The sequence below is a fragment of the Colletotrichum abscissum genome (genome assembly GCF_030869225.1).
Source record: "Colletotrichum abscissum strain IMI 504890 chromosome Unknown Scaffold_29.1, whole genome shotgun sequence".
Lineage (NCBI taxonomy): Eukaryota > Fungi > Ascomycota > Sordariomycetes > Glomerellales > Glomerellaceae > Colletotrichum > Colletotrichum abscissum.
The window spans coordinates 137,453-159,849 of NW_026850198.1; the positions used below are offsets into that span (position 1 = coordinate 137,453).

A 22,397-nucleotide genomic window follows, 5' to 3' on the forward strand; every position below is an offset into this window, starting at 1 on the left:
CAATAGCTGTGGTAGTCGTCGCGTGCGCCCGCCCCCCCTTCTTTCCCCTTATGATCTATCACAGCCACGATGCGTGCTGACATGGCTGTCTGCCTGTACTGGAAGAGTTCACCGCATCTTGGCAACCCACCTGACCTTATCGCGATTCACGTGTGTGTTTGGGTGCTTGGCCGCCACCCAGGGTCCTGATTTTGCTGCTGTGTGCCAGATAGTATCCCAAATATTCGACAATGTCTGGGTACGGTACCTTTGATGTGAAGGTACTTACGAAAGGCGGATACCTGGTGTGGGACCATTTTCTAACGGTCGCGCCCAGATCAGACGGGATGCGCGCAGGGGTGAGGGGATGGTATGGGAGGGAGTACGTATTTGACGGAAAAGGGATATCAAGTCGCGACCGAAAGGGCGGGTTTCGGGGGTCTAGCGATGGTTGCGTTTGCCGTGTACGGTCAAGGTGTAATATTAGAAAAGTTGTGTGTGGGAAATGGAAATGAGAGACTTGACTTGGGTGGTGAAGGTACGGAGTACATACTTGGAAGGGGGGAGGTCCAAGAATCTCGGTCCAATTGAGAGCTCCGGTGACATTGCGGATCCGGGTTGCCGACCCCACCCGGCCGCATGTGGTCTGTGTCACCTCAACTCCACAGTCCCACCGTTCCGTCTCGTCGTTTCTTGGTGTGCCGCCCATCTCCAGCTACCACGGTATGTACGCCCAAACGTTGAAACAAGCCACCAGCAACAACACCACCGAATCCTACACTATGTGCTTCTCTGACAGTTCAGTCCTGCAGTCCAGACTGTCCAGTCCACCTCGTCCACCACCCTCCACCGGACCAGGCTCCTGACTCCTCCCTCATCCTCGGCTTTACCTGCCTGCCCTTGCAACCCCCTTCCCTGTTCGGTTTCTGCCTGCCGGCGGATGGTGGGTAGTTACCAACTTGCGCGAGTCGATTTGCAGCATATCTTGCGGAGCTATCCAAGCCGCACTTGGGTCTTCTACAGCATCCTTGCTCCCTCACTGTTGACGATGTCAGTTGAGACATGAACCAGCATGAAAACGGATTGGCGCTTGGCTGTGGCGCTTAAGGCGATGCCGTTACAGCGTCACTGATACCTGCCAGAGGCCATGACCGCTATTGAAACAGGCTGACTTTTCTGACAGAGCCATGGAAATGAGCCCATTACCCCATTACCTAGCTATTCACGCTATTGTTGCTGGTCAGGCCTCTCCTCCTTCACTGCATTAGCACCTGTCGGTGTTCCCATATCCCCGTCTGTGTTACCGTGACCATGTTACCGCCTTGAGTGAGAAACAGCCCCCAAGACCCCAAATGACCCTTGGCCCCCTTCTCCAGAGTCCAGATACCCATCTAGCCACCTAGCGCATCGAGTGACATATCGCTAGTCGCCTTACCTAAGTCGCTCACGATCGGCTGTCTTTAGTCTGTGCTGTTCATGAACATCATGTCTTGGCATGACTAGATGGCTACCCTTACTATCATGAGTCGCTCTACTTCCTATGCTCAAGACGATTCATTTGGTTTCATGATATGCATTCTCAAAGTCCTGCGAGTGCCTCCTCAGATCTCAAATTGGGTTTCCTGATTTAGAAGGCCGGTGATAGGCAGGTCTCACTCACAATACATAGTGCTTGCCTGTCTCTGGTCCACGAATACATTTGCCCCTTGATGTCTCCAATTTCCAATTCTACGTGGGCAAGCGAGACCGAGACGGAGACGTTAGCATAGCAATGGAAGGCAGCAAGGCTTATTGCCAGTTTCCCAAAAGGATACGGGTTTAAGACAATGGTACCTGAGGCCGCGCATGGCAAGCATTCTGAGAAATGAGCTTGGCACCTTCCGTGCCGATATATCCTTGTCGTCTTATTGCATTTCTGTCATCCACGGATGCAGTGCAGTTCTTTCTTGTCCACTGCCCAACTCCAACTCCAATCCAACACCAACATCAATGCCTGACGTCGAAACGGTCAACACAAGCCCGTATTGGCTCCGAGTTGTCTTCCATGCCCTCCCTTCCCTGCCTTGCCATATATCTCCGTTAGCAACAGCGTCAGGCAAGCGACCTGTCACAATACATGACTTGTTAGCCACACCAGCAACCTCGGATCATCTTTCGCATACCACGCAGCTGCGTGAGGAGCCAGCAAGCTAACGAGCATCAGCATGACCTTGACCTTGTCGACAACATCCAAGAAAGAAAAGAAAAGCGGTAGCCTCGGAGGCAAAGTTAGTTTCTTTCATGAGCAGACAGGCTCGTTTACAGGTCGGCCATCTCCAATCACATCTTGGCGATTGAGCATATCCCATCGGCAGGACGACTTCCAACATCATAGTCATGCCATCGAATGACTTGCTTCATCCTTCAATACTTTGCCACGAGGCACACACCCTCGAGCTTCCGCTGCAGGTGTTCTGATGAGATCATCGAGCCGGACCAGTCCAACTAAGCTCGAGTCGTACAAACTTGTCGAATCCGGTACCAGCCTCAGCCCGTATTGGTAGACGAAAACGACAACTGGCTGTGCAACCCATGGTTCCCATGCGAAAGACCCTGGCTCTGCTAGCTTGCCGGCATGACTTGGGATCCTTCGCCTGCTACCTACTATCACCACCAACTCGTCTTAGGTAGTGCCCGCCAACGAACGTTGGTTGTGGTTTCACTGGCGATTTGGTTACCCATTCGCAAGGCTCGAGTCGGGCCAATGCAGGCGCCCGTTGACCGCTGATGGCCGTTTTGCGCTCGAGTCGCAACGGGATGCGCTGACCCCGGCCTGCTGACAACGACGCCGCCTACTTCCGACTTGGTAGACGACATCCGATTCCAGAACCCCGCTTACCCGCGAACCTGGGCCCATGGCATTGGCTGTCTTTGCGGTATTGGAGTAGTTCTTGTCTGTCCAATCAAGACCTACTCACTCCACAATCGTAGGGCCAGGACCACGATCACGATCGCTGCCCATGCAAGGCCACACCCCCAGTGCCTGCACGCATGCCCTTTCCTGGTCGTTGCCACAGCGTGGCGAGTTGCTGGCCTGCTGCTCCTGGCCGTTAGTAGGAGTTTCAATCGGTCTCACCTAGCATCCAGAGGGCCAATTTGCCCGACACCAGTCCTTTGGCACTGCTTTATCGGTACAAGGCCGACTTGACAGGTCGTGGACTGCTGGGAAATGGTCTGCACTATTGAGTATACCCTCGGACGCTACCACATGGCTTTTTTTCCGACTCATGTTCGACATGGAAACAATCAGCCACAGGCCGGATCAGGCATACACATTTGCATTAGTCCCGTCGATCCAGGAAACATCTAAGAGAAAGAGCGTTTATTGCTGGCTACTGATGACCACTCGTTATGCTTTCAAGCCATGGGAACTCCTATCGATGCCAAAATTACCGCGAAAAATCCATATGGGCCAAAATCTTTGCCCGAGACCTGCCACGCCTGCGGTCACCCCGTCCTGTCAAGTGCCGATCGCTTAGTCCGTTCCATCGGCTCTGCGACAGCCTAGTCAATGGTCGAGACCGTCTATTCGGTTCCACATTCGGGGTGGCAGACTTTTTGGCCTTTTTTGCGGCTCTATTCCTGAAATATCCCTTCTTCGTTGAAGTGTCCCGGACGGAGTGAAGCTTTCAACCGACTCGGAGTTCACCGTCTACCGGTTGTACTGAGAACCTGTTAGAAATTGTTCCCGCGTTTACGATTCCTGCTTGACTTACGACGACACAATCTTCGCAGCGTGCACCATGAACGTTGACCCAACCAGGGCAGTCAACGCCATGCTTGTATCTGTTGACGCAGGGGTATCGGTCCATATTGAATGGTTCTTCGGAAAGGTTCGAGTCTGAAGGTGTTCGCTGAACAGCTGAGCGTTGTTGGTATGAGAGTCTGGATGAAGCTCGAGTCGTATTGCTGGATGTTTGTCTGTGTTTCGGAATGGACAAGCCAAGTTCAGCAACGAGTTGCGAGAGGGCCCTCTTTATACTTTCGAGGTCGGCCTTCGGCTTCTGGAAATCGCACAAGTCCTTCTAGTTGCCTACGTCTGCCTTGCACACTTGCAGGATCATGTTTACAAGAACGTCGAAAAGGTTGCAGTCTGCATGCTTACTGCACGCAGACTGCTAATTACGGCAGATTCTCCTTTGGACATAGAAAAGTCAATGACCCTCGCCTTGGAGCAACTACTCCATACCCACTTGATACTATACACCCGCACGAGGCGAAGCATGACTTCAACCGTGGCCCATGCTTCCACTGAAAGCAAATGTCGCGGATTGGCTGCTTCATAGACGTGGCTTGGAGAGAGCAAAAGAGGAAAATGAAAACTGACAGCAGAGTTGCAATGTCAGTTAACAACTTTCGCTACCCGGGTTTCCCGGTGGAGGGTAGTCCTATCCCCTCCTCGGCGACGTGCTGGCCCCTCAACCTTCTGGGTGGATACGCCAAGTATGCCTCTCAAGTCAAAGTCAGACATAATACTTCCATATAGGCGAGCTCGAAAGGATCCTGGCCGCTGGATCTCAATTTTCGGCTTGCTGCAGGGTATCGTCCAGAACGGACCCCGGAAGCTCGTGCGACATGAGACGCATCCAGGACGCCCATGAGGCTCAAAGGGGTGCAGTGATGGGCATCGTGATCTGCAGGAGCCCGCGACCTGACAGGCGGGGAGGGACGGATGTGAAGCCGTTGACACCACCAAAGACGCGGGCCAAGGTGTACAAGAAAATTCGTCTTACCAAGCACTAAACCAACCTTCAACAACGTTCACGCGGTCATTCTAGGGGTCCTTTCTGAACTATATTCCATCAAAACTCAGCCACTGAACGCCGTCCCGAATAACCGCAGATTTGGATGGTATGCTGCGGTACGGTACCAGGACGATGCGGAGTGACGGGCGGAGGGGTACCGGCGGCATATGCAGAGACTAATGTACTATCTTCTCCATGGCACCACAGCAGCTGCATGCCGGCCTTTTCAGTCTCGCTGACCATCCTGGTTATTCAGCTAATGCAGAGTCGTCCCGAAAGAGTCGAGCTGTCGAGGATCCTTCGCAAGAAAACCACGCGCCACGTTGTATCAGACAAGGCAACGCCGCCGTACTTCCCCTCATTCAAGGTTTGGAGCACGCAAACGTATGCACCATAAACTTGGGATCGAGAGCGGACGTAAGAAATCAGGAGACTTGAGGACAAGTTATGGCCGATACAAGTTTTCTGGCCTCTGTTGCCATAATAAATCAACTCGTCTATAGAGTTGGCCTATACAGCTCCATGTTTCACCGACGGTAACCTCGATTATGTTTTCCGTAATTCGAATTGGCACGGGACCAAGATGCTGCCGACCAAGCGACGTCTATCCATGGCTAGGGGAGCTTACTGGATCATTCATCAGAGTCAAATCCCAATCAACATACCAGGTAGTCAGCTGCGCAAATCGGTTCGACAATCTCCATCGCGTATCTGTACCTGGGTTCAACACGATGATCCTCGTACGAGACGACCACGTCGCTACACATGGAACAGCGGATCCCCATGATAGTCTGGCGGGAAACAGTGGGACAGAGCCCGTTGAAGGTATGCGTGTGGGTGTGAACTGCCTCGAAGGATACTTTGGGTATCTCCAGCAAGTCGGGTGGGACGACTCACCTCCGAGTACTGCGCAAAGCATCACGAAGCATGGTCTCCGCTTTCAACTGCCCTCAGAAGCGGTTCCATGATAGACGCCCGGATTCTTCTCGGTAACGTAGCCTCTGGACGGGAACTAAGTTCCGGGGAGTCTAAGCCAGACCCGTCCTGAGTTGCTTTGAGCGCCGTGGAAACTCATAGACGGCCCCTGAAATTTACGATTCGCCCGTTCCAGGTGTGCCGAACCAGCATTGACAGAGAGAAGAATGTCTGCCCAGCCAGCCATGGCGGATCGGCCGAGGCGTTTTTGTCTTTGATTCACGGGGCGGATGGCCGGAACATTTCGCGGGGCGCCTCGACAGCTCGTCATCTACTGAGGGGCTTTCGAGGAAGCCTCCCAGGAATTGCTGATAAGAACGACTACATGAGGAAAGCCGAAGTCATCGCGCAATTCCCATGACACATCTCGGGATAGAGCCTGGGTAGCTGGCAGCTTCCCCACACGGGCTATTGCTGTGTCACTGCCACTCTGGCCACCGGAACTACCCATCAACGACGGAGGGAAGTGTGAGCTATCACCAATGTCTTTGCTGGCTCGGGGACAGAATGGAACGCTCTGTCGTTGAATGGCACCTTGATCCGTTGGCTCAAAGATGTGGCGGTCCCAATGTGCGCGTAACTGCATCAAGCAAGCTATCCTAGCGGTGGCGCCAGAGCAACATGGCGTAAGTCATTAACTTGACGGCAGGGTGACGCCCCCCGCAAGATAAGAATGCAGTCTTTTCTGAGTTGGGAAAAGAAACTGTGATCTACGAGACATAGCATCATGCAGATATGGTCTCGACATCTTGGCTAGCATGCCTATAGGCAGGCTCCTGCTCATTCCTCCCGAAGAGGATGTAGGAGCAAGTAGCACTCGTCTGCTGGAGTGTCTGGCGAACTGGAGCATGGGGGAAACGGGCGCGATGACACTATTCCCATTCGGACTTTATTTATATCTCGGCGGTGATTCGTCGACAGCACCTCAACCCCTCTCGTTGAACGTCGCCTGGATGCCGAGCTCTTTTGTTTTCGAGCATGGGCAACGTGCGTGTTGTATGGTTTGGCCGCATACTCCGGGGCTTCCTGCAGATTCTCAGGCTGACGCGGTAGACTCGAATACCTCAAACTTGCCGACAAAAAAGAATTCGCGGATCGCCCCTGTAAGAATGGGTCGCGAATGTCGGCAGACGCTCTGCTGAGCTCAGAATTCCTTAACCAAGTGGTCATGAAGACGGGATGCAGACGGCTTTACCCGAAAGCATGGCCGAAGGCTTCGACAACGCTAGTCGGGATGTCACAATGACATGGCCTAGCGTTGTGGCTCTGTGAAAGTGATAAAGAGCGTTCCTGGCGTTTCAGTGGACAACCATCAGGGATAACCTCTGCTTTGACTCGACTCCTCTCTCTGGCCCCGTTCAAGTTTCAACTCACGGGTCCCCGACTTCGGTGCTAGGTGCGTGTGGAAACTTGAGTACTTGGGATACAGGAGCCTTGGGCGCAGTCGGACAGAGACGAGGGGCCGCCGTCGAGACAACAGAAGAGAGCCGACCTGGCGTCTTCTGCCTTCTTTCCAGAATGTCCAGCTGACGTTACATGTGCAGCAAGCGGCGGCATATTAGTGCCCACGGCTCGGCGAATGGACGGAACAACACTGGGTTGGTGTTATCCTTGGGACGAAGGTTGGGCTACCGGAGCACCGACTTCGTAATGTCCACAACCGGTAACATGCCCGTCGTCTCTTCTGGCCTCGCCAGCAATGGTCTCTGATTAACTTCTGGGTAAACTCGCCCACCCCTGAAAGCAGAAGCTCCATAGTCTTCGGCAAGTAGGCGAAGACGAAGCAAACAGCAAACGGTGGAGAGGTTCCCTTGCTAAACAGGGCGCCAAGCTCACCTGAAGAGTTGCCTTCGATGATACATCTGTGAAAGGTGAGCAACCGGGTTCACGGGGCTTCAAGTTACCACCCGTGGTCACGACGGGTCCGTCTGCGGTTGAGGGCATGGCCCAGGCAGGTCTAATGGCCAGTAGGTCGCCCTACAGTCCGTAGGAACCCGGGCGCGGAGACCCATGCATAGGCTACAGTACCAGTAGGACCTACCTTGGTGCGGCCCACGGCTCCCAGGAATCATCCAGCACGCACGATGCGCAGGACTGGAAATGGTGTCAAGAAAGACTTTTCACGCCCCTTCCCTTGCCTTATCCCCGCCGACTAGAGAGGATCCGCTCAGTCTCTTCAACCTCTTAGAAAGTCGACGGAGTAAACCCCGACCCTGGTTTTTACCGAATAGAATTTGAGTTGCAAAGAGGCAAGAGACAAGCAGGAGACAAGAGCCTAGCTTCAACTAGAGCGGCTTCGTTTCTGCAACCCGCAAAGTATGTTGAGGTGCCGAAGCGACTTGGCCTGGCACACACCTACGGATACCCATTGCAGAGGATCACCGGGGCTGTTGGGTCGTCCGCTCGCCTGTCTGACTTGCAGCGGAGGAGGAGCAGCGTCCTTACCTAGGAGAAGGGGCAGAAAGGCTGAAGGGGCAAGGAGGGGCCCATTCGTCGACGACCCCGGGACCCGGGGCTATGTACTGCGTGCAGCCATGCTAAACGGGACCAGAGACTTCCTACTTTAGCGGCCGCTGCATCCTGGCCAAGATTTGGGACGACTAGGTTGGCGTTAGTATCTCGGATCCGGACGGACGACAGTGGATTCCAAGAGACATGGGGACTCCGCCGTCTCTATGTCGCAGTTGCCAGGAAAGGGACAGGTTGAGTTGATCATTGACGTGGGCAATCAAGAGATCGAAGAGTTTTGACACTATGGAAATTCGGTGGGGGCTTTGGAGAAAACCAAATATTGCCCATGTCTCCAGTACTGTCCAAGCGATAGTTTGGTGGCCTCTCTTCTTCAGCAGCAGGACTCGGAGCACAGTCTCTCTCTCAATCTTTCCTCGCCTAGCTGACTGACACCTGGATACCCTCTCGAATCTGCTCGGTACCTTTACGGCGTGGATAGCAGGCGTTTACGAGGCGTCGTGGCTGGCACTTACATCAACACTCGAGAAGGACCATCGAGATCCCCGCTCGCTGGCTGTTTTTTTCTTGTCTTCTGCAGGTTTTGCCCGGCAAAAGAGGGGAGAGGAGTCAAGTAGGAGGATCTGCAACGCAACTAGGGAGCGAACGCGGAAAAGGGGACCTTGCATCTGCCCAGAATTTGATGCGTGCTTTTTGGTGCGCTTCCGGCTTCCCTGGTGTTTCTCGCCTGAGTGGGTTACTGTGTATGTTCCAACGTATCATGGCCCGCCTCAAATGTGGCTCGACAGCGTTGGCTTCTTCCTCTGCTGGCTGTTCTTGGTCCGTCATGGGACGCCGGCCGGCGGGTGAACGGTAGACGCGGTTCCCTCGCTCACTCCGCCGCGCCCACGTCAGACGGTCAGACGCGGGCCGTCTCCGGAGCGCCATCAGGCCAGCCTGGAACGATGTGTCGCCTACCTCGCCTGCGCTATCGAGATGAAACGAGTTGTTGAGATGGTCACCTGCGATCGAGCACGTGTCTGAACTCGAGGAAAACGATACAACAAGCGGGTTCTTGGCGTGATATCCACAGTTGCGAAAAGCCTCGTTTCTTTTTTATTTCATGTTCTCCCACGAAAAGACCAAGACACAGAGTGATACCGTTCTGCGAGTCAGACTGCGAACCGGGGGCAGATGTTCTGCCTTGTTCCGACCCGACAGTCACCCATGGACGATGGACCTCAGGAGAGTATTGTGGATTTGTGCCAATTTCATCACAGTTTTCTCTTTTGACAATCTGGTCACCGAGGCTTAGCCAGGTGCCCCCATCGCCATTGCATGCAGAGACAACTGGTAGCTCGTCTGTAGTACGGAGACACATGTTGGCTGCTGCATCCACACGCTTCTGTTACTGCCTGCCGCACGAACATGGCTGGGAATTGGCTTGCTGTATCTGTACGGATACTGTCCCACATTCATTAGAGGTAACGACATGACGCTCTGATTCGCCAGGGCAAGGGAATTGGCCGGTCGGCACCCAATCACTCGGTGCCCCCAGACGGAGCGGTATGCTGCCGTACGGCGTGCCACAAGGTTACACTCTGTCCCTGCGAGCGGATTCAACGACGGCGACGGTAATAGCTTTTTTTTTTGCCATCAGGAGACAAGGACCCAGAGGGAAAGTGGACTTGAGTTGACGTAGGTAGGTCATAGCCTGCCGTTGCATGAGGTGAGGGAATGGATCCTCACTCGTAGCAGCTGTCGGGTCTGACAAAACGGGCAACGAGAATAGCCCGGACGAGAGACGCCCGCCCACCGGGCAGAAACTTCCTCGGATTCTTGAGACTGCCGTGGGTGGTTCCTCAAGTCCTGATACCAGGGAGCGTGTTCTTTGACCGCTCGATATGAAGGACGCATGGTAAGGAGGAACGACGCGCGACGATGCCGTCTGATGGGCGTCTTCCTCAGCATCGGCATCGTTCCACATTGAATGTGGGCACCTTTTTTTGTTTGATTCAGTGACGATGGTGTATCATGTATGTCCATGTGCGTACAGATACATCGGCCTCGACATACCGTTTAAGAGCTTTACGTAAGTCCTTGAAACGGAAGGTGATACGATTCTCAACGTTCTAGCCTTCTGGGACCTTGAGCTTCTTTTCGACGAGTGAGCCTAGACTCTGCGGCGGTTGGCTTGATGGTTTCTTTTTTTGCCTTTTCCCGCATGTTCGTTCGTGTAACTGCCACGCGATGCGTGCGATGCAGTTCTCAATCCGCCGAACAATCCAGCGGGCCGTCTTGAAGATTGGTGTCCAGGTATCGAGCAGCAGCAGCCCAACGCCGAGTATAGCTGAATCAAGAGAGAAAAGCAGCAGCTTGCGGCATTGGCAAATCGCTTGGATGCCGTCAAAAAGCCCGCCGCGGCGGTCCCTTTGGTGAGATTTGATGCGCTGTCGTCCAACTCGAGTTTAGACCAGACGATGTGGGAACGGGGATTCGTCGGTCATTCCAAGTGACAGGCACGCTGGGCCTCGGGTACGTCACCAGCGTTTCCATAATTTTCCTGTCTTGCTCGTTTCCGATTGCTTCCCTACGTGCCTACGGAGTACCAACTCCAACTTACCAAGTACACACCCCTCCCTCCCCTTACATGTACCCTCGAACCTCGACCCCTAGTCCCTCAGTCCCTCATTCCCTCATCTGCTCGTCCAGACTAAAGACTGGAAGGACGGAGGTGGTCCGTTGAGATCCATTTCACTACGAAGAAGGGATCCTCTCGATGTAACCACTAACCAAGTAGCTTCTTGAACCGAGTTTTCGATGCAACTGGACCATCTCCCCCCCCCCCCCCCGTTACCTAAGTACCTACCTGTCTACCCGGCTAGATACCACGGTACGGGACGCATATGTGGGCAAACAACTGAAATCTAAATATTGCTTAGTCAGGTCGCAGTTCGTCAAGGGACTTTGTTAGCCGTACGGTCCGTACCAAGAACCGCGCAGAGTCTATCTGGTTTACCAAGCAGAGATGAAAGGTTTAACCAAGCGCATGGTACCTACGTTTTCGTCATGAGCTGGCCCCTTGATGGATGCTTGTGTAACCGAGACCCTCCCCAAAAGACTAAAAAGACCCAACCATAAGGTTCAACCGTTCGAGAGAGGGCAATGATGCAGGGTCGCAGGGTTGATTCCTGTCCCTCGACTCCCCGTGTGTGTGTGTCTCTCTCTCTCCATATCGTGCGCTGACATTCTCTGAAGCGGGGGGTGGGGGGATAATACAGCCAGCCGATACAGCCAGCCACTTCGGCCCCCAAAAGGTCTCTGGGTGATTCCAGAAAAAAGAGAATCTTCCCATGCATCAATGCGGACCATTATAGCGCCGCTGATGGATGGGAAAACGTGTGTATGTACACTACTTGACTACAGTACCTACGTCTGTCGAGGCCCAGCTGGGGGTTCTTGCTCACACCGATTCGATGCCGCTACTGCGGTGAAGAGATGTGCGCCCAGATCTTAGGTGTGTGGCCATGCTCTCATCCGTCATCATGGCGCGATTTCTCCTGCGATGGTTGTGTGGTTGCAGGGAAAAAAGAAGACATTTCTCCTTCAAAGTTTACACTACCACGACTACCTAGTGTCTTGTACGCCTTTTTCCCTTCCATCCATCCAATCCATCCATCCATCCTCTTGCCCACCCCTGTTCCTTTTCGCCCTGCAACACGCTCGACCCGACCTAGTCTTCTGCCCTGCCAGCGCGCCATGCCTTTCTTTGATACCAGCCTGCCAGGGGGGTACTCTTGCACCCTTAAGGGTCCAAAGGCAAAAAGTCCCTCGAAGGCATCTCCCTGTACCTACACCGTTCCTGTGTAGCGAGACAACGTCTCTCTTTCTCAATCTCTCTCTGTCTGCCGCTGCCGCTACCGCTGCTGCTGCTAAGCTGGTCTACCACCCTGGCGGTGGCAGCTCCGATGGTGTGGTCTAGACTCTTCTATTTCGCGCAGCAAGTGTGGCCACTACTGCGCGAATGGGTGCCACCGCGGGATCCCGGAAGAAGGGGCCCTGCTAGGCTCTCCGTCTCTTCTGGAATGGATTTTTTTTTCTTCGTTTGGTAAGGTACTTGATGATGTGTATGGCGAAGCCGGACTGGATGAGAGTGTAGATGCAAGTTTGCATCATGATACATGATATGTGGTTTACGGGCCTTTTTTTCCTTTTTTTTTTTTTCCTCTTCACTCTCACGACTCCACGAGTCACACTCACACTCTGTTCGCTCACATCATATGCCATGCGGGCTGCGGACCTGCTATAGCCCACGCATACATACATACTGTAGATCAATAGTATGGAATCCTTCCCTCGCTCGAAATGTCTCAGTTGCTTTCGAGGTCTCCCTCCGGCTCTAGTCATGTCATGCTAGACGAAAAGCATCTTGTCTGGAAGGGGTCGCCGGCGTATACGAGAAGCAGCCTGTGCTGCTGCTGTGCATGATTCTATTCCCCCCTTCCTCTCTTATTTCACTCAACATTCTGATATACCGTCCCTCTTGGGGGTTTTAGAGGCAACTAAACACTCGTGGGCGCGATGTAAACGGCCGCCTGTCCTTACATCAGCCACCAAAACGCGGCCATGTGTCTTTGTCTTATCCCCCGCCGGAGGGCTAAAGCAAGCATACAAGTCAGTGTTTGTCGTTTCTCACTTTTGACGAGAATCGTCATATCACACCACACGCTTCTTCACCCCCTTCCCCTGGTCATGGCGGCGCCGCCAACTATTCCTAATATCGCTCTTCTTGCGGGATGAGATGGACGGGACGGGGGCTGAGAGATAATTTGCTCTGATTTTGCCCTGATTGAATAAACTGCCAGGGCAGAGAAAAACGAGAGTGCCGAAGCCTCGTGTAGTCTAGTCTATCAGACGAAGATGAAATAGCTTGCTGAATACCTGGATACCTGGGCAGCTGAGAAGCCCTGGGTTTTGACAACCAGAGAGACTGCCTACGCAGTATGTAATGTAGTCTTACATCAGCATGTAGTAGATTGATACTATTACGCTATCGACGAGATGGGTCAAGTGCTGTTTTCCTTGGCTTTGCTCTTTTCGCCGCCCTCTTTTCCGCCCGTGCTCACACGCACCGTAAACGTAAACTTTCGTTGAGTGTTTTCCTTGGGTCCTACCGCCGACGTGACCGATGTTCGGTTTTGCTTACCTTAGCTTTGCCTCACTTTCTGGCGAACCCCCAGTTTGACTAAAGGAACCCTTGCTCGGCGTGCGTAGTGGTTTTTCTTTCCCCCAAAGACGGGGGGGGGGGGGGGGGGGGTGTGGGGGGGGGGGGGGGGGCGCAGACAGCCACACCCCCCCTTTTCCCTTTTTCCCCCCCCCCCCCAAAAAACCCGCCAGAGGGGTGTCCTCCCCAAACCCCGAAAGGTGTGTGGTGTCCCAGCGGGGGGGGGGGGGGATGATGAGTGCGACGGAGAGGCGCAGACATGCACACACGCACTCTTTCCCTTTTTCCTCTCACCGCGCTAGAATCCTGCAGAAGGGCGTTCTCTCCGAAACTCCGAAAGGTTGTTGAGTCTCCAAGGCGGGCGTTGGAGAAGAGTTAAGCAACTTTAGTGTACCAGAGAGAAGGGTGGTGGTTTGGCTACTGCATAAAAGAGGCTTTTGCTCGGCTGGCTAGCGGGTTAATTGGTGGTTTACGGTGTGTGTGTGTGTGTGTGTGTGGGTGCTCGGGAATCGGGATAATGTTCCTTCAAAAGGTGAAGACTTGAACCGACCACGAACCGTGGACTGCAGAGAGTCACAGACTGACTTTTTTTTTCTTTTGTCCATGTGTAGTTCTGTGTAGTGTCTGCAAGTGTGACTGTGCGTGGTCACGGTGGTGTGGTTGCTGGCTGAATTTATTCCCGATACGTTTCTGGTTTGTGCCTGTGTAACCTCTCCCGCGACTAGCGATCGGTGGAACCGTCGAGACCACGCGCGTGACACGTGTGACGGGATCCGGGTCGGGGATCGCCTCGCATCGCCCGCGTACCGGATGCGACGCTCTCTTGGGGGAGGTTGTTTTGCTCACTGTGAGGTTTCGGCAGAAAGGATTATGTTTACCCAACCGAATACACTACCTAGGACATAACATTAGATACATCTGCTACTGCAAAACACACCGCTCGTGTAATACTTCTTCTTTCCCTTGTTTTCACAAAAATAAGCGCTATAGCTGCTACGGTAAATTTTCTTTGCTTAGCGTGGTTTATGTTGTGTCATGTCGTTGTCTGTTCTCCCCATCTACCGTCTCAACTCATGATCGCAGATCGTAGAACTATGGAATCATGGAATCATAAGGATACCCTCTCACAACCACAGACGTCCTGGTATACGTCTTGACGCCTTAGTAGTTCTCGTGTTGGGGGCATAGCGTCCGATCGACGATGTGGCGTCCCCGTGTTCAGGGGTTTTTCCTCTCCCACCCAAGCCCTCTAACTTCTAAGAGTAAAACTACACGAATAGTGCACTGAAGGGTTTTTGTCTTTTGGATTTTCCCGGGACCCAAGGTCCCAAGCAGCGCCACGCACGACCACGGCAAGCCAAGGACAGGAGGGGACAGGACCCAGATCCGGAAGCGCCGCGCCGTTGTGTTCAGTTTGCGGGAGCTTGCGCCGACAAGGTTTGGCGCCGTCTTGCGATCGTCTTACACGGCACGGCACACACGGACACGCGCCTGGCTCGTTGACCCTGTCCCAAAGATACGGTCTGGCAGTGGTCGGGTGCTGCAGCAGCGCGTTCTGATCGGACAAGAGTCCGGGCGTTTTGTGCCAAATGACAAATCAAATCCGAATGTGAGCCTGGGAAAAAAAAAACCCCCGTCTTGATGATCCTTGCGGTCCGATGCGGTCCAGTTGAGATCTCGTCGCAAACTTTCGTGATGAGCAAAAGTTAATGAAAAGAGGGCAAATAATCAGCGTGTATGATGATGTATGATGTACCTCAAAACTTGGACCTTCCAATTGTCGGGCGATCGGGATGTCTCTTTGTCCATGAAGCCTCGCAATTTCCCTGCCGTTTGGAGTCTGGAGTCTGGACCTGCTCTGACTCTCTTTCAACCACCACACCCTGGTTCACGCAATTATACCCAAAATGCTGTTGAGAAATGATGCTGGCAATGCTGGATTCAGAGCACACACACGGAATCCACACTTGATGACACGGCACATCTCCCACGGCACACCCAATGCTGCTGCATTTCGCGAAAGTGGGCTCTCCCCTCCTTTTCGATAACCGGCTACATCCGTCATGTTCTGCATCTGCACCCATCTGCCGGGACTACATACAACCACCCACGGATAATTTTGGCTCGTAAAGATGGATGGGTTGCAAAGATCAGAGGGGGCAGGGAGAGGGGGGGGGGGGCTGAGAGGGGGGTGACATGAGGCGGGGACAGACGACAGAGAGACAGACACAACGAACGAGAGGCTACTGCTGCAGAGTGGAGGGAACAAGAAAATGTGGTCTTCTATTTGGGCACACACGATCACTATGTGCCGTTGATGATGCTTCTCTTTTGTCATACCTGGGACGCCATACCACCATGAAGAAGTAAAAAAATTGAAAAAAAAAAATCCGGTCCCAATGAGCCCCTGCCAAGCCCGCCCACACACGTCTCTTCATGTCGGATCATCGGGTTGGAGAAGAGCGACTGACCATGACATCTTCTCCAAAGTGATTTGCCCGCCGTGTGCCCTGGTCCCAGGCTGTGTAACAACAGCAAGAAAAAAATTGCTGAAGTTCGTAGTCGCAAGACGGGGGAGAATTTCTCCCCATCACAACCGAAAAACTGAGCCCCAAAAGGGAGGCTTTCGAACAACACACGCACCCCCCCTGGTCCGGTAGGCCGGTGCCCCCGCCGCGATGGAGGCGACCCTCGCCAAAAAATCACGATCGAACTGGGGGAAGGGGGGGCCTTTCGGGCCTCCAAAATCCCAAAATCGGATCACTCTGAGTTTTTCTCTTCATTAGGTCCCCAGGGCCTTAGCGTAATCGCAACCTTGGCGAAAAAGGTAGGGGTAGGTAAGTGGGTGGTGGTGGGTGTAAGATTGTGAGAATTGAGCTCTTTGGGACTTGGGTTTGCCGTTTCTGCGCTCGAATCGAGCGGAGTGCATGACCGCGCGCTCGCGCACGCTGGCTGCTCACCGACCATTCTTCATGGCCTCCTTTCTGCGCTTCTTCTCCGAAGCCCGGACCAGGGCGGTCTTGACGATTCCGTCGTCGAACGTGTCAATGTCGTAGTAGACGGGTGCGATTTCCTGGTAACATCCATATTAGTTATGGGGTTCTCCGATGCAATGGATAGGATGAGGCAAGTGCCGAAGAATGCAGGACAGGGGGGGCTGAAAGAAGCAAGAGATCGATCGTAGGAATCCACATGGGAGTAAGCGGCAAGAGGAGGAAAAAGGCAAGTGGTATTGTTCGAATGGTAAAAGGGGCAGGGGCTTTGCTTACAAGTAGCCACTCTGGCCTGATTCCGGTGCATGTACGAATGTACTGCTTGGAGGTGAGGACGAATTCGTTGTAAAGGACCCATTCGTAGTCGGTCTTGAGGACCGTGGAGGGATGCATCATGACTGCCTGATCGTCCTTGATGGTACGGTAAACCTTGCCCGAGCTCTCCCTCATGGCAACCTGCATGAAGAAGCCCGAAAGGAGCGCACGCCGGATGTTGGTGTAGTAGTTCTTGTCCTCAAAGGGGGTCGACACGAGCTCGAGGTCAGACTTCTCCATGATGCGCTTCAGCTGCGCACGAACGTTGTCGGCACTGCTGAGGTGACGGAAGGAGAGGAAGTGCTCGTGACACCACCTCTTGGGGTCCACGTCGGGCTGGTTTGCCGTGCCCTTGAAGGCGTGGTACGCGTTGAGGAGCGTGAGATGATCGCCTTCAGGGTGCGAGAATTGCGCCTTCATCTCGTCGGCACGCTTACGCTGAGCGGCGGGGCGGACCCAGATCTGAGGGATAGAGAGTAGAGAGACGATGGACAGAATCTCGTTGGAACAGTAGAATTCGGGTGAGGAGATAAGCATGACTGCCAAAGCTGGGTCCAAGGGGAACTCGGAGGCGAGACTTCCGAGGGTGGTCAGCTCGCCATCATCGTCAAGGCAGGCGAGGTAGTTCAGCTCCTCAAGGGCACGCATCATAGTCTCCGGCGCAGGAGGGTCCATGAGATCGAAGTGGACGAGATCCTGGACACCAAGTTTCTTCAGTTCCAGAACAGTGTTGGCCAAGTTGGAACGCAGAATCTCGGGATGTGTCTGCTCGATGAGCTCCTTCTTGAAGGCCTGCTCGGTGTAGAGACGGAAGCACTTTCCGGGCTTTGTACGACCAGCACGACCGGCACGCTGCTGGGCGGAGGCCTTGGAGATGGGAGAGACCAAGAGAGACTCGACACGGATGCGCGGGTTGTAGATCTTTTGCTTGCTGAAGCCGGGATCAACGACATAGACGATACCGTCAATGGTCAAAGACGTCTCGGCAATGTTGGTTGCCACGATGACCTTGCGTCCTGGCCGGCCGCCCTTCTTGTACGGAGCCGGAGCCTTGTCGAAGATCTTTTGCTGCTGGTGCGGTGGCAGAGTACCGTAGAGCGGGTAAACCACCAACGGGCCCGCGTCTATTTCTCGTGTCATCTCGTCGGCCTCGAGGTTGATCTTCCGGCAGGCATCCTCAATCTCCTCCTCACCGGTCAAGAACAATAGAATATCGCCCTCTCCTTCGGAGGCATGGATCTGCAACACTGTTCGAATGGCAGCCTCGACATAGTCCCTCTCGGGCTCGGGGGTGTAGAAGATCTCGACGGGGTGGGTACGACCGGGAACGGCGAGAAGCGGCGCATCGTTGAAGTAGCGCTGGAACTTTTGGGCATCGAGGGTGGCGGACATGACCACGATCTTGAGATCGGGGCGGCGGGCGGCGATCTGCTTGAGCAGGGCCATCAGGATATCGGTGGCGAGAGTACGCTCGTGGGCCTCGTCGAGAATGATACAGCTGTAACGCGACATCTCGTGGTCGTGGATAGCTTCTCGGAGAAGCATACCGTCGGTCATGTACTTGAGAATCGTGTTGGGGCTGGTTCTGTCCTCGAAACGAATGCTGTATCCGACCTCCTCGCCAAGATTAACGTCCATCTCGTCGGCGACACGCTGTGCGACGGACATGGCGGCAACACGACGAGGCTGAGTGCAGGCAACCATCTTGCGGTTGAGCTGGGGGAGCTCGTCAAACACGACATATTGGGGGATCTGGGTCGTCTTTCCGGAACCGGTCTCACCGACGAAGACGAGGATTTGGGTAGAGTGGTACTTCTCGAGGAACTCTTCTCTGTTGGAGGGATGGTCAGTAAGATGGAAAGTTTTCTAGATAAGACTCCGAGATAGACGTACCTCTGCTTCGTGACGGGAAGATCGCGACGCGCTTCCAGGATCTGGAAGTACTTTTGCGAGTGAGGGCGACCGGTGAAGGCGTTGTCGTCGAGGTCTTCGATCTTCTCGTGCTGCTTCGATGTTGTGGCGCGTGGTTTAAAACCGTAAAATGGTGAGCTGGCATCAATGGTGCCCTCCTCGGACTTGACGCCGTTCTCCTCCTTCATATGCGCCAAGTAGGGGTTGTACTTGGGCTCGTCCTCTTCCTCCTTCTTGACCTTCTTCCTGCTTCCTTCTCTGTCGGCGCTCAGGCGCTTCGATCCCTTATCCTCGAAGTCGGCCATCGTGGTCGCAAATTCCCCGTTTCGGTGCGAAAGGGTGGTGGACGGGAAAGGGGTTGAGAGAGATGTTTGGTAGAAGTTGCGGCCCGTGGATTCGACGTCGACGAGGTCAAACTCGGGAGGCGATTCCAAGCGAGGCTCCCAGAAACTTTTTGTTGTCGCGGGAAAAATTTGGGTGGGTATGAGCACGGGCCAATAAGAAGGTGGGATGATAAGATAAGCTAAACTCATGCATTGGACGTACCGTACGAAGGATCTCACACACTGATCATGAGACATTGAGTGACTGAGAGCGTGAGACTTTACATGGCTATAAACCTGACAAAGAATACCTTAAATTTGCTGGAACTTATTCAAAATCATCTCGAACATATTTGGTATGTAATATATCTCACTCTGAGTGATTTACTAGAAGTTGCCCTCTCAGAGAAGGTATATCATAAACTCATTGGATAGACCAAGATGCAAGAATGTAAAGTGTACTTTCCTGACAGCGGGCACTGTCTCCTCTCACACTCTCTTCAGGGTCCAGAGTGCAACCAATGGCACCGGGTCGCATCTCGCAAAATCTGGTGCTTTTTTAACCTCTTGGGGGGGTAACCAACAGCCTGACTTCTCAAATCACACAACATCAGGTTGCAACTGCTCTGAGTGCAACTTCTGCGATCTCTCAGCCCATCGTTTTCCTGAGCACAAACAAACTACCAAGAATGATTTGCTGACCACTGATCGTCTTGTACTCCCTTGTCATATCCTCTTTTTACCAAAGCGCCAGGGTCTTGACCAGCTGGTAACCGCTTTTTGCACAACCGCCGCGTGGGGTATTTGTGCGCTGAGCAATTACACCATTCACAAGTCCTCTTTAGGCAACACAAGGCACTACAGCCTGAATAGTCTCAATATCCACCATGGACGGCAGCAACTTCAACCAAATCCGGCCTGTTTTCAGCCTTGGTCAGCATGATTCTCAGAGGGATCAGCCTCTTGATGATCTTCAGTATGGCCAGATTCTGAACGCTGGTGTAAGTCCATTTCTGAGACCCAAATTTCTTTCATTTTCAATTGTCACTCACTCAGCTTTGACTCCAGGTCAACTTTGTGACGGCACCCATCACCAACAAGCACTTCCATGCACGGGTAAAGGACCTTGTTTCCCAGCATCTCGCCAAAGCGAAGAAGGGACTCGCTTCACTGGCGGACGCCGTGGTGCCTCCTTTGACCCCGAAGGACACCTCCCTCTTCCCCAGCCATGCCGTCACCACTTACATCGCCTACGCCAGTCCCTGGATCGACTTGGCCTCGGTCGATCCTGCTGTGGCCAGCATTTCTCGACAGGTCCTGAATCTCGAGATTGCCTACGCCAACTTTTGTGGTGTCCGGAGCATCATCATTCCCGGCCCCAGGAGAGACGCCTCCAAGAATGGCGGAAACCAGGGTCTGTCTCAATATGCCAGAGCTGTGCAGGAGGCAATGACCATTGCGTCGCGCCTCAACTTCATTATCCACATCCCCATGTACCGGGAGCCGGGCCTGGAGGAGAGCGTAGAGCTCCTGTCGACTTTGTCAGAGGTGCCTCACCCCGAGAACAGCAAGGAGATCGACATCTACAGCGCATGGGACTCTTGGCACACTGTCCGCTCAGTCTGCGAATACAGCATGCGCCTGTATGTTGGTAAGACATCTTTTTCTCATTCTGTTATCCTAAAAATGGACACTGACTAGCATCAACAGCCATTCGCGTTCCCAGAGCTCTGCCTGAAAAGTCTCTCCAGGAGAAGTGGTTCGCCGAGCCCCTGCACTTCCTCTCCCTCAACGGGAACGCATTCTCCAAGAACAAGACCGGACACCCCGCCCTGCCCAAGGCCCATCAGGACATGATCTTCAACTACATGCGCCTCAAGAACGCGCCCTGGCTGCTACTTAGCGACGTCGGTCCGGATACCGCCTCGCTGACGGCAGAGGCACAGCTCCAGGCCGTCAGTCTCGGAAACCAGGTCCCTACCTCCGCAGACTTCCCTCCCCTGGGCGAAACTCCCACTCTCGCCACGGACTCTCTCAAGTCGTTCCGCACCTACGTGGTGTACCTCAAGTGGCTCGAGATGCAGCAGCGCCCGCTGTCCTACCTGGAGCAGACCACGCTCACCAGCTTCCAGGACTGGCTCCAGTCGCCCCTGCAACCTCTGTCCGACAACCTGGAGTCGGCCACGTATGAGGTGTTCGAGGGTGACCCGGTCAAGTACAACCAGTACGAGGCTGCTTGCACGGAGGCTCTGGCAGAGTGGCACCAGCTGGGTAGAGCTACCTCTTCCAAGGACGGCGCCGTAGTCATTGCCGTCGTCGGCTCCGGCCGCGGTCCTCTCGTGACGAGAGCCCTCAAGGCCAGCGAGGCGACCGGCGTCCCTGTCCAAGTCTGGGCCGTGGAGAAGAACCCCAATGCATACGTCTACCTCCTCAGACAGAACGAGATGATCTGGGGCGGCAAGGTTACCGTCGTCAAGACAGACATGCGCGCCTGGAAGGGTCCCCTCGTCTCGGGCACCCCCGAAAACAACCCGGTCTACGGCAAGGTGGACATTCTGGTATCCGAGCTGCTCGGCTCCTTCGCAGACAACGAGCTCTCGCCGGAGTGCCTCGACGGCGTCCAGCACGTCCTGGCGCCCGGCGGCATCTCGATCCCCGAGTCCTACACGGCGCACATGAGCCCCATTGCGACGCCGCGCATCCACGCCGACCTCCTCACCAGGGTCCCCACGGAGCCCAACGCCTTCGACACCCCCTGGGTGGTGCGCCTCTTCGCCCTTGACTTCGCCGCCATGCGCGTGCCCGGTCACCCGCGCTTCCAGCAGGCGTGGGAGTTCTCCCACCCGGTCTCCGAGGCCACGCTCAAGCAGATCGAGACGAGACGCGCCGGCGGCGTCATGGGCGGCGGAGGCGGTAGCATGGCGGGTGCTGTTGGCGCCAACGACCACAACTCGCGCTTCTGCCATCTCACGTTCGTATGTCCCACGAGGGGTGTCATCCACGGTTTGGCCGGGTACTTTGAGTCTGTCCTCTACGCGCCCCAGACCGGCGACAGAGAAAAGGTGGAAATCAGCACGCATCCCGAGCTGATTGACCGCAAGAGCAAGGACATGATCTCGTGGTTCCCCATCTTCTTCCCCATCAAGGTGAGCAAAAACAAAAGCCCTAATTTTCTCATGCAATTTGGACAAATTTCACTGACATTCACAGCAACCGATCTACTACCCTGCCGACACTGAATTGGAGGTCACGATGTGGCGCCAGACGGATGATTCGCGGGTGTGGTACGAGTGGCTCATCGAGGCGTACACGTGGGTGAGCGAGACACAGCGCATCAAGGTAGCGTCGTCGGATCTCTGTAGTAGTCGCAAGGTTGCTTGTCTTATGTAAGTATTTGCGGAAAAAGAAGTGGTGGTACCAAAGGGGGGCACTGGAGGCGCCGACA

General features: G+C 54.2%; 4 protein-coding genes across 4 annotated transcripts; 2 read left to right on the plus strand and 2 right to left on the minus strand.

The window, feature by feature from the left end:
- Nucleotides 1-3,670: 3,670 nt before the first annotated feature.
- CABS01_10937 (uncharacterized protein) lies at nt 3,671-3,830 on the minus strand (the record flags this gene model as incomplete). Its single annotated transcript, XM_060544292.1, has 2 exons — nt 3,671-3,682; nt 3,735-3,830. The coding sequence occupies 2 exons, from the start codon at nt 3,828-3,830 to the stop codon at nt 3,671-3,673; spliced, it is 108 nt and encodes a 35-aa protein (XP_060398568.1).
- Nucleotides 3,831-4,357: 527 nt separating this feature from the next.
- On the plus strand, nt 4,358-7,448 carry CABS01_10938 (uncharacterized protein; the record flags this gene model as incomplete). The annotated part of the gene is made up of 2 exons (XM_060544293.1): nt 4,358-4,461; nt 7,283-7,448. 2 exons carry the CDS (start codon nt 4,358-4,360, stop codon nt 7,446-7,448), a joined length of 270 nt encoding a protein of 89 aa, XP_060398569.1.
- Nucleotides 7,449-16,366: 8,918 nt separating this feature from the next.
- On the minus strand, nt 16,367-19,210 carry CABS01_10939 (helicase associated domain-containing protein; the record flags this gene model as incomplete). The annotated part of the gene is made up of 4 exons (XM_060544294.1): nt 16,367-16,483; nt 16,680-18,549; nt 18,612-19,079; nt 19,197-19,210. 4 exons carry the CDS (start codon nt 19,208-19,210, stop codon nt 16,367-16,369), a joined length of 2,469 nt encoding a protein of 822 aa, XP_060398570.1.
- A 629-nt stretch (nt 19,211-19,839) lies between these two features.
- Nucleotides 19,840-22,342, plus strand: CABS01_10940 (PRMT5 arginine-N-methyltransferase; the record flags this gene model as incomplete). The annotated part of the gene is made up of 4 exons (XM_060544295.1): nt 19,840-19,953; nt 20,021-20,603; nt 20,663-22,098; nt 22,163-22,342. 4 exons carry the CDS (start codon nt 19,840-19,842, stop codon nt 22,340-22,342), a joined length of 2,313 nt encoding a protein of 770 aa, XP_060398571.1.
- Between the last annotated feature and the right edge of the window lie 55 nt (nt 22,343-22,397).